At 47.3% G+C, this 12076-nt stretch overlaps 1 protein-coding gene across 3 annotated transcripts in view; it reads right to left on the reverse strand.

The window, feature by feature from the left end:
* Positions 1–11831, reverse strand: part of LOC137224625 (ubiquitin-conjugating enzyme E2 E1) — a 74905-nt gene extending 63074 nt beyond the window's left edge. The window contains exons 1-3 of one of the 3 annotated variants that reach the window (XM_067737357.1): positions 11680–11829; positions 10470–10654; positions 6484–6534 (exon numbers count right to left, since the gene is read on the reverse strand). In XM_067737357.1, coding sequence (XP_067593458.1) covers positions 6484–6534; positions 10470–10621 — 203 coding nt within the window. In that variant the 5' untranslated portion in view covers positions 10622–10654; positions 11680–11829. Of the gene's footprint in view, positions 1–6483; positions 6535–10469; positions 10655–11679 lie in introns of those variants that run through there. The other 2 variants (XM_067737359.1, XM_067737358.1) reach the window with 2 other exon arrangements.
* Positions 11832–12076: the final 245 nt, after the last annotated feature.

The raw sequence follows: 12076 nt of genomic DNA on the forward strand, positions 1-12076 counted from the left end.
ATAAGGTGAAACGTGCACGGCTGACGTATCAGGGTGAAGGCTGCTGTTCCCTGCAGTATTCTTTCAACTCTTCTGTGGTTTGGAATTTTTCAAATTTAAAAAGTTGGGGGAAAAAACAGGTAGGATCAGAATCAAAGACAGAAATCATGGCTCATGCCTTTTAGGGAGTTTATAATCTATTTAATTTGTCTAGTCTAAAAGTAGGCTAGGTAGATCTGCGAGTTCAATGACGGATTCGTAATAAGCTCAAACGTATAATCGAAACGCAAGTATTTTCCGAGCGCCTACTGCGCAGCAGCAACATGCTAAGCATTGTGCGTGGCCAACAAAGCACATTATTACACCTTGTCTACGGCTGCTACTGGCGCCACCACCTTCCCCGACACCCAAAGACCCCTGACTCCTTTCAAGTCCTCCACATGTAAATCAGCGGCCAAGTTCTCTGATTCTACTGCTGTCCATCTCTCTCCCCTCTCCACTTTGCTGGCCACCACCAGTCCCCAACCCAGGCCCACCTGGCCTCCCACCTGGACTACTGCAGCAGCAGCTCCACGCAGCCCTTGCTCTGTCTCTGTCCAGATGCTCAGCTCTAACTGGGTTACACTTCCAGCTCAAAAGGGTGTCAGCTGTTCTCCGGTATCAGTAAAACACGTTGAAGGCCCCCCGTGACACTGAGGACGCACGTTTTATCCGTTGGTTCCCCCGCTCTTTCCCGTCCTTGGCTGCAGGTTGATTCCCTGCCGCCCAGCAGCACCCTCGTGCCTTTCCTCTGCGATGCCTTTGCTTGCGCTGGACTCCCCCCACAGGTGTCCCTCACTCTTCCCACCCACTTCTCATCTCCTCCCCTGCTCCAGACACACCCCCCCGCACCCGGGTCAGAGTAATATGTCACTCCTCTGAACCTTTAAAATATGTTATCTGCATTTACTAATACTTTCCAAGTAACTTTCGCGTTTCCAAGCACGATCCCAAATCTGTACGGGCATTTCTCACCATGCCTACTAGACAATGAACTCCTTGAAGGCAGTGACTTTTCACACGTGACAGGCACTCATGGTCTGTGACAGGAACCTAACGTTAGCATCCTGTACATGAATCCCAAAAAACTGAAGTGTTGCCTCCTAAACTATAAGCAATTTTCCCTCAAAATACCGATAACATTTTAACAGCAGTATAGTCTTTTTTTTTTTTTACTTTTTTGGAGTGGTAAAGTATATAACATTTGCCATTTTTAACCATTGGAGAGTGTACAATTCAGTGCCATTAATCACACTGACAACGTTGTGCAACGATCACCACTATCTGTTTGCAAAATTTTCATCACCCCAAACAGAAACCCTGTCCCCATTAAGAAATAACTACCCATTCTCCCCTCCCCCTCCCCCGGAAACCTCTCATCTTTCTGTCACTATGAATTTGCCTATTCTAGGTATTTCATGTAAGTGGAGTCATACAATATTTGTCCTTTTGTCTAGCTTATTTTCCCCAGTGTAGTATTTTCAAGTTCATTCACGGTATAGCATGTATCAGAACTTCATTCCGTGGGACTTCCCCTGGTGGTCCCGTGGTTAAGACTCCGCGCTTCCACTGCAGGAGGTGTGGGTCCAATACCTGGTCAGGGAACCAAGATCCTGCCTGCCATGCTGTGCGGCCAAAAAAAAAAAAAAAAAAATCATTCTTTTTAATGGCTGAATAATGTTGCATCATGTGTACAGACCACATTTTGTTTATCCACTCATCTGTCGACGGACACTTGGTTGTTTCCACTTTTTGGCTACTATGAGAAGCTAGGAACACTGACTCAGTATTTGTTTGAGTCCCTGTTTTCAATCCTTTTGGGACTACACCTAGGAGTAGAATGCCGGGTCATACAGTAATTTTTTTTTTTTTGGCCGCGCCTCTCGGCACGCGGGACCTTAGTTCCCCGACCAGGGATGGAACCCAGTCCCCTGCAGTGGAAGCACGGAGTCCGAACCACTGGACCGCCAAGGAAGTCCCCCTACGGTAATTCTTTTTCACTTTATGAGAAACAGCAGCAGTACAGTTTTACAATCCACACACGTGGTCATTCGGTAAAGCACAACAGCCACAAGATTTCCTACTCACTTAGGAAACAATTCAGTTTTAGACAGATTTCCTTCCTCCCTACCCACTCGGGCCCCAGGTGATGATCTAATTTCAGGAACCTGACCCTGCTCTGGGTGCCACTTTGATCTGTTGCCACGCCAGTCTCCCAGTTCTCACTATTTTTCCACACTACCTTTTGCACACACAGGGAAGCACACTGTAGTAGTAACTCTCCAAATGACAATTATGATGATACTGAATATCATTCAGATGCTGGAAGTCACACTGATATCCTTAAGGCATTAGCAGATGAATGAAAGATACATAAAAGGAAGGACATTTTTTAGCAGGTAAGATGATACAGGGTTTTGTACAGGATGACTTCTGCTGAACCCAATTCTTAAACCCAAACAAGTATACAAAACATGCTAAACTTGGACGAGATGTATAAGCCTTTACTGTTGTGAGAAAAGGATCATCTCTTTTCACTCCAAGGTTAGCAGCCTGGGATTTCTAAACTGACATCTCATGATTATTACCAACAATGCCAGGAGATTTTATAAAACCACAAAATACGACAATGTAAATTCACAGAAACGATCTGTGCTAACTTGGAGCATCTCTGTGCAAGGGGCAGGATCAGAAGAGGTCATGAGGGGGATCCTTCCACTTTTTACTCCACAACTTCTGCATTTCAAAAACACACATTCTTATATCATAATTGTGTAATGGCCTAAAATTGTATTTAAAATACAAGCAATAAAAGGCAATGTTAGGAAAAAAGATGAGCTATTAAAAAGAGCTAAATGGGCAGTTCCAACAATGTCACCATCTAACACAGTCAGAAAACTCTAATCTCATTTGAACTTTACAATGCTATGAGGTAGGCCAGCCAGGTATTCAGCCCTTTTAATAAATGAGGAAAAGATGGTTGAGAAAAAGCTTCTTAGACAACTACTTGACATTTTTTTTTAATGCTCTTCATGTGAGCCTTTACATCATCTTTAAAAATGGGCGATTTAGCTGTAAAACTTTAAAACCAACTATATCTGATTACATTCTAGTTCTCCCCCCAAAATAAAAAGCATTGACTTAGTTAGGTTTATATATTTAGGAAACAGAAAAATAATGGTCAAAATGTAATAAAGTAATATAAAAGGAAATCTTACTTTTATTATCCTCCACCATGCTTGAAATGTTTAATGACTTCTTGAAGACACTTTGTCCTAAACAGAACCCCCTCCCAATCTTAATTTTTAGGTTTCGAGGCACTAAGTGAGCATTTACTCATAATTCCAATATATCTATTAAGTGAAATCTGAAGTTTAAAGGACTTGGGCAAAATGTGTCATTTATTATGTGCAGACATACTGCCTACAGACATTTATGGCTACAGGTTAGTTACATAGCTATAACTAGTCAATTAAGCAAAGCGTGAGCCCCAGGCTATAAATAATAGCTACAAAACCGACTGTAGTAGCCCAGAGTTCACCAGCTATCTAAAAGGCATAATTTTACAATCCAATGCTGTAGGAAATCGTTACAGTAATTAAGACAGCATTTTTTCCCTAAATGATTAAGAGTCAAAATGCAGGGAAAAAAGCCTAACAACCAAAAGCATGGTACATGAGTTGAGAGACTATTACATCTGTACATATAAATATAACCAAACAGTCCAGAGATACCAAGGAATGTGACTTAAATGGCAATATACAGCAACTTTTAAAATTCACTTAAAATACTTCTGACCTCGTCATTGAATATATTCCACATTTTGTTCTAAAAAAATCTACTCGACATAATATAAAACACTGAGGATTTAACTTGATGTGCTCACACATTATAACTTTTTTAGAAATTGCATTTCACACAAGTTTTGAAGTTCAATAACTTCGAATTCAAATATTTTTGCCAAGTGCTAAAATTACTGAACACATCCAGTACACCTTCAGGAGAAGGCACTCTCCCATTGATTTGCAACAACCAATGGTTTACTGAGAGGTTCCTATATGTCCACTGCTGTATTTTAATAAAGTAATGTGTTTAAATTTAAAACCACACACTGAATACTGACTGAAGAAAGGCAGTTCTACAAAAGCTCAGGGTATAAAACACGTTAATTGAAAGCTAATTATTTAACTCATTCAAAATATAATTTACAATTGGTGAAATTACAACTTCATAAGAACCAAGCTTTCATGTAGAATAACATTAAGTACAAAAAAATGCACACATTCAACAGATCACTTAATTCACATTTTAATTGGAAGCTAATTTCAAAAAGTATCTGCAAATTATCCATTTCCATCTGAAACAATGTACATTAAAACAGTAAATAACTCCATCCTATAAGGTACCAATACAAAACATAAAACCAAACTCACCTAAGTTAGCTGAATATCGGGGTTACTACATAACATTCTGTCAGTAACGCTAGTAAGCCAACCAAAAGTAGAAACTGCAGTTCATATTACTTAAACAGCCCTACTGAAGAACGTCTTCAGAAAATAAAGCAGTTTTTACTTTTAAAAGTCTACATAACACACGCTTCTCTCGCAAAATAAAAATGCCTGGTGTTCTCCCTGAAATCAGAGATATTTTTTCAAAATGTTTTAAGTATGTCGAAGTTTGTCTCCTCCCCCCCCCACCCAATATCCATCCAGTTTGGTGCTTCGCCTGACCCACAGGTGATGGTCAGAGGTTTCACCTTGAAGGGGTAATTAGGAGGGTTTTCCAAGGATAAGAAGTTCTACATGTTCAGCAGCACATATCTCTCACATGGGAACTCAGCTAAAATGGTATGAAATAAAAGTATACTTATCTGATTTTTTTAAAGTGATTAATTCCATGAAAACCTTCAAATTGCTCACAATTTTAAATTTCATTGCACTTATAAGAAAGCCATTTATGCCTTGATACATGTTATAAGTTTTGAAACCATGCTTTAAAAACTTCATAACTTGACCAGCTAAAGCTGTCTGAACTCACAAGAGACACATGGAAGAGACGTCATACCAGACAGGGGCAATAAGTACACAGCACAGATCTACCACGGGGAAAGCCCATGGATTCAACACAACCAACCAAGGGAAGCTCCAGGCCTCCATCAGAACAACGATGCCACTAAAATGAAAAACGAAACCACCCCAGCCCTAAGCCTGACCCATTTCTCCACTGTTCAGGACAACAGTCTGAAAAGATTCTTAACAGCCATAAGAGAAATCCTCCAGAACGATTAACTGGTTACAAACTATAGTTTAAGAGCATTTCAAACTGAAAATGACTTACTTTCCTTACAAAACAGGGACAAAATTTTACTAAAGAACATCCCACATCTGACCAACATTAAGAACATGTTACCAAAATGGCAGTATTAAAGCTTCCATTTACTCCATTAACCATAGTTTAGAAAGTTCAGTGTTCATAAGCAAAATATTTCATTTCGCTTTTCAATATTCCTGAATATTTCCACAGGCTCCCTTTAAATTCTGTGTAAAGCCACTGAATATTTTCTTGTGGGTAACAAATTCTTCCTCTACCTCTACAAGTTTAGGACACTTCTGAAACCTCACATCCCATTCCAATAACAATCCTGAGAACTGAGAATGAGATTAACTGTTATACTTAATTTTTAAACTATGGGAGTAATAGAATGGAACAATTAATCTCTCTCAAATGGCTCTGTTGTAATTTAAGTCCCTCCTCACTTCACTGCTGATTTAGTAAAATCATCAAGTCTTCCACCTTGACTCAACAGTGACCAAATGGCTATTCTAAATAAAATCATCACCAAATCCTTCAAAAGCTGGTATCAAATTGTTTTGAAACTGAAACACACATTATGTATACAGTCTAAATAAAGCAATTTCTAGGAAAAATATCCCCATGGAAGAGTTTAAATCTATACAATAATTTAAGGCAAAACCTTTTTATCAAAGCCACAAATTATGTCCTGAATAGGTCTGCCCAAAGTCCAACAAAATTTATAGAAGTTTGAGGATCCAGTGCTTGATTTAACTCTATGCTCTATCAGCTTAGTAGAGAGCATGAATAACAGATTAAGACAGCAAAGCAATTTTCTAAACTAAAATGTACCTAAGCATCTAAAAGGTTTTACATCATCCTTAATGACCTATCAAAGATCCCTGACCAGGCGATCATACATCTTTGAATTCACTTTACACATACGTACAAGGGTCCACTCCAAATAAATCCACCACTTCTCTTCGACATGAGACTGCATGGTCAGACGCTCATCAAAACGTTATATTCAGGTTATTCAATTTCAGCTGTTAACTTTATGTCAGCACCCAAACAAGCATTAACCAAAGAACAGAAGCAAAAGTTTATAATGACGAGAAAAAAAACCTAAAAGTTTAAACAGAAAAAAAGGAAAAAAATGTAAAAGGAGCTCACCTGCAGTTGGGTGGAGGGTCTAAAGTGATGTCCGCCAGCTCCTTCTGAATCCTGGAGACAGGAAGCGAAGGGGGGAGAGAGAATCAGGGGTGGGCGGCCGCCCCGCAGGGCAGACAACCCCCCCCCACCCCGCCGCCGCGGACCGAGCTGCCGGGGAACAGGACCTGCACCCCGCGAGGAAAGAACCGGCCCTCCACCGCCCTGGGTTCGAATCCCGCCTCACGCACTACGGCAGGGCTATTTCTCACCAATTTCCACTTAGGAAATCGTTTTGAAGCTCCTCACTCGCAGCTAGTTTCCGGAATTGTATCACAATGTGGGGGGGGGGCGAGAGAGCACGTCCCCACCACCACCCCGGAGCCCGCGGTCGCCCCCCCACCCAGCACCTCAGGTTCCCTCCCCCCCACAGAGCGCCCTCCATCCCGGGCCGCCGGGCACCTCGGGTGCTCCCACCCCACAGAGCGCCCCCCCCCGGCAACCGGGCACGGGCACCTCGGGTGCTCCCCCACCGCAGAGCGCCCCCCCCAGGCCGTCCGGCACCTCGGGTGCTTCCCCCTTCCCCCCCAGAGCGCCCCCCCAGGCCGCCCGCGTCCCCGGGGACGAAGCCAACATGGCCGCTCCCGGCGAGGCCCGCGGGCGCTGGCTGACCAGCCGCCGCCGTCGGGCTGGGGGCGGCGCGAGCCGCACGGCGGACCCCGGTGGGCCGCCCCGCCCCCGCCGGCGACCCCGCCCCCCTGCCCGCGCGCACGCCGGCCGCGGACGAAGCCTCGGGCCAGGTTGGGGACCCCACAGCTCGCCCGCCGCCTACCTCCCGGACACCCCGGCCCGCGGCCCGCACAGGTGCACCGGCCGCACGCACCGGCCGCCCTCTCGGCTCACCTGCCCGGCCCTGCTCTAGCCCGGACACCCTCTCACTTCTCTTGGGCCTGCACCCCACACCGGCTCAGAACCCGGGACCCCCACCCAGTTTCCCAACTCCGCAACGGCCCGCGACGCTACAAAGAGCCCATCCCCCACCCCTAGGCCGACGCCACCCGGCAGTTCACACCGAGCCATGGCCTTTGTCTTCAGCTTACCTAGGCGCTTCGAGCATCAATTCCTACGACAAAGTTTGAGGACTTTAAGCCTCCTCCACCTTCTAAATGGAGCCTTCTATTTTTATAACCTTTCCTGCTCCTATCATATAAAGCCCTAAAGGGCTACGTTACAACTTAAAAATCTCACCGAGGCAGCACAGTAGTAAAAAACTCACACACACACACACATACATACATAAAATCGCAATGGATGCTTTTCTCTTCCCAGAGGTTTTCTGAAGGTAGAAAGACAGGCTGGCTAGATGCAATGAGGAATATAGGTTTCAGAAGACACTGTTCTTTCCATTTATAAGTAAAGAGAAATTTAATTCTGATTGGGGTGCTGATTAGGGAAGTTCTTTCAACTTTCCTATTGAAGGACATTTCCTGTCCCCTACAAATTCTGGTGAACTTTAGAAAGGGCTTTGCTCACTACTATCTCTGATACCTACTTAGCTGTGTCCTGCTCAATTCTATTGCTATCAATTATCATTTCAGTTCGGAGACCTTGGCATCCCTGCTGTTTCACTCATTATTGCATGTCAGACTAAAAGTTTGGAACCCTGGCTTCCTGATCTACTAGAATAACTGTATATGTTAAGACCTATGTACACGGGCCAAAATAACCTACCCCTGAGCACAACTTTTATAAAAACACACATTGACTTCACTTCTCCTTGTCAACCCAACCTCTCCCTATAAAACATTCACTGAAAAGGTAGCTGCTTCTTTAATACCTAAAAAGTATAATGCCAGACAGCTTTGTCCACTTCATCTCTACAACCAACACCCGCACCGTTTCTAGAGTACTGGTAAAAGATTCGTAAGAGTAACCCACACATACATTCCAGAGTCATTCTTGTCCACACCACCCTTGATGGGGGCTTTTCCTTTACGCGTGGACTCAAAACCAACATGCCGTTTCCAACATGCAGTTAAGTAACCTTCCGTCTGCTAATTCAGGTTTCTCTTTCATTCTATCTCCTGGTGTATGTGCCTTTTGCAATTCTATGGGCAACACCCACCTTCCAAATCAACCCATTTCCCAGAGCAGCATCTATAGGGTCCCACTACCATGACTTTTCCCCTTATTCTTTCCTGGATACACTGTCCCTCTCCACTTCTTTACCTTTACCATTAACCATAGCTCTGCTTTGCACTAACAGCCACTCTCTCAGCAAGATTCCCAGGGAGCTAAAGCTGATGTTAACTTTATACATAAAAGTACCGTTGGTAGCTTCCCACCTTTCATTTGTTTTACACCTACCATCTCTTTCTCAAGCATTTCCAAATGAGTTTTTAACCTCCTTAGCATATATGGACAAATTGTGTCTAATGAAAAAAATCCCCTCTGTAATTTGCTGACACAAAGTAGACTATTTTATATTTGATGCCTGTGCCTTTAATCCCCAAATATATTCATGTACACCAGGGATATGCAGCAAAATATGAAAATACTAATGACCTAAAGCACATATTCTACCTTTAGGTCAGGCCAAAAGCTGCCCCAGCTTGGACGGGGAGCCCAGAAGCTGGGATGGGGGGGGCGGTGACTAAGGAAAGCCCCATCCAAAGTGGGCAGGGTAGAAACCAAAATTCTGGGGGAGAACCAGCACAGGGCTAATCAAGGAGAGCCAGTCAGGACTCCTGGGAAGCTGAGACGCAATCAAACTAACCCTCTGAAAATGAGAACAATCTTGCCAAGACATCTTGCCACTTAACTCTACACCTCTACGCTGTTTGCAATAAGCTGAAGTCATTCCTTCAACCTCCTATGGTCAGGTCACCAAAGCACTTTACCAACTTTCCAAATTTCAAGTCAGGGAGAACGACAGGACAAACTTTCAAACTCTGAGAGTTTTGGCTCACTACTCAGTGGAGAGATCTAAAGCCTCATGTTCCATTTTATTTTACATTCTTTAAGACAGATATCTCTCTCTAACCTACCATTTGGATTCCTTACTATCTTTCTGGTTTGCCACTTTAAAGTTTAATGACTGTACACCTGACAGCAGAAGGATTTATGAAAAGGTATGAGGGTTCCCAGGAATCTGCTAGAGATTACTTTAAGGGTCATGGGATCAGAGGATACTGCTACTGAAAAAAGATTAAGGTAAAAGGTAGCTTCTTCCAGAGACGTAAGAGGAAGAGAGGAAAGAAAAAGAGCCACTGCTTGACTTCAGCTTGAAAACAAAAACCAAAAAACAACTGTACAGCCTAAGAGAAAATAGCATGAAAAAAATGTAGAGTTCCCCTGAAATTTGGCAAACTGAAGTTCTGAAAGAGAACAACAAAGAATCCCCCAAATAGCCTAAATAACCATTTTACATCGTTTATTGATTCATCCACTTGCCTCAACTCTCTAAAGCAGAAACATCTCTTTAAATTCCATCCGAAAACATCTATCTCCACCTATTACATGTTTTACTCTGCTAATGTGAGTTAGTTATTCCTCATGCAATTTGTGAAACAGATCATATGTGCAACAGGTGAGAAGGAAGTAAAATGGTAATAGAATTCGCTGTGCTAGAGCTGTCCGGGCAGGTATTAGTAATAAAGTGGGATGCCAGCCTTGCGGAGGGTCACAGATTAGTGATTATAATAGGACAAGTCATCTGAAATCAGACTTGGGGGTCGCTAATAATACTAACAAGGATTCTTACAAACTGCAGCAAGATATGGGAAAGGCAAGCCACAACAGCTGCATGTGGACCATGATTAAAAGAGAAAACAGAAGAAGCAACAGAGAAAAACCATTAGGGCTTCCAAGGCCCTCTTTTTCCTTTTCAAAAACACATAACCCGTGGGGAGCGTTTAAGCTACCCTCCTTGGAGGCAGACCAAATGCAGCAAGAGGCAGTCCATTCGGGAAATAGGAAGCCTGCTGGCGTTGGGGGGTGGGGTACGGTACCTCTTGGCGCTGGTGGAGAGGAGTTTGGAGTTTTTGCTCATGCTGACTTTACTCTCCTTCTTCTTGGGGGTGTTTGTTTCTTTCTCGGTTTGCTGGTTGGAGGACGATGATGAGGAGGAGCTGGTGCTGGCCCTCGAATCGTCATCCGACATAGCGAACCCCCCACCCCACCCCGCAAACAGCCCCTGCAGGGGGAGGGAAACAAAACAGAAACACAAAAACCATGCAGCCAGTGTACAGAAGGAACTCGGGCGCTGTCAGAAGGGCTTTGGCCCGGGGTGCACCCGGCCGCCCACCGCCCTCCACTCGCTTTCCAAAGTCTTCAGGCCCATCACGGCTTTTGCAAATCGGACGTTGCTTGTTTATCTCTGGCCCCAACTGGGGGACGCGGTGGGAAAACGGTCGGGGGCGTAGCGAGCAGCCCCTCCCTCGCCCTCCGGGGCTCCCCTCGGGGCAGGGAGGGGAGCAGCCGGCCGGGCGGGGGCGCGGGGCGCCCGGCCGGAGCGGGCAGGGAAGGTCCCGGCGACCGGCCGACCGGCCTCGGGCTGTTTTTTCGGCGGCTTTCCGGGGGTCGCGGGGGACCGGGGGGCCGGGAGCGGAGTTTGGCGAGGTCGGGAAGAGAGGAGGGCCGAGAGGAAGCCGAAAGGGGGTGGGGGGACGGAGACGGGGAGCGGGTGCCCGGGTGGGGGAAGGGAGAGGCCAGCGGGGGGGCCGAGGCGGCGAGGCCCGAAGCCCCCGCCGCGCCCCGACGCCCCTCCGCGCCGCCCGCCCCTCGGCCGTCCGGCTCGGGGCTGCGCGGCCGGGGCGGGGGTCCCGAGCACACGCCCGATCGGCACCCCCGGTGGGGGGGGGACTCGGCCTCCTCGGCGGAGGAATAACAATGAGCCCGTCAGCCCCGGAGGGGTTAATCCCCGCGGGCCCCCGCCCCGGGGGAAAACGGGGCTCCCCTGCCTCCCCTCCCCCGCTCCCGGCCCCCTCGGCGGCCAGCGGGGGGCTCCCGGGGCAGCGCTGACAGTTCGAGCCTCGGCGCCCCCCCGCCCCCGACGCGGGCTGCCCCCGCACCCCATGCGGCCCGGGGTTCCCTGCCCATCCCCCGCGGGCGGGCCCGGCCCCTCTCCGACCCTCCGGCCCCGTACCCGGCGGCGAGGAGTGTCCCCAAGGCCCGGCGGCGCGGCCGGGGGGCGGCTGGCGGCGGGGGGGATCCCCGTACCTCTCTTTGTGTCTGGCTGCTCCGTGCCGCCGCGGCGGCTGCTGCTGCGGCTGCGGCTGGGCCTGGCCACTCGTGTCTCTCTCTCGCTGGGAGAGAAGCGGAAGTGCAGCAACAGCAACTATTAAACAGGCAATGGCTTCCCCCAGCCACACACGCTCGCACACACTCCTCCTCCTCCCCGCCCCTCCCCCACCGGCCCGGTCCCACCCACCCGCGCTCCCCGCCCCCTGGACACCTCCCGCGGGTCGCGAGCAGCGCTCGGGGGACCCCGGGAAGCCCAGCGCCCTCACCACCCGGGACGCCGAGCCAGCGGGCGAGGGCTGTGAATTTCCTCTCAAGTGGTCTGGGGACCCCCGGCTCCTGGGCTGGAGCGGGGAAGCCGTTTCGAGACGGGGGG

The sequence above is a fragment of the Pseudorca crassidens genome, chromosome 5 (assembly GCF_039906515.1).
Source record: "Pseudorca crassidens isolate mPseCra1 chromosome 5, mPseCra1.hap1, whole genome shotgun sequence".
In the NCBI taxonomy this organism is placed as follows: domain Eukaryota; kingdom Metazoa; phylum Chordata; class Mammalia; order Artiodactyla; family Delphinidae; genus Pseudorca; species Pseudorca crassidens.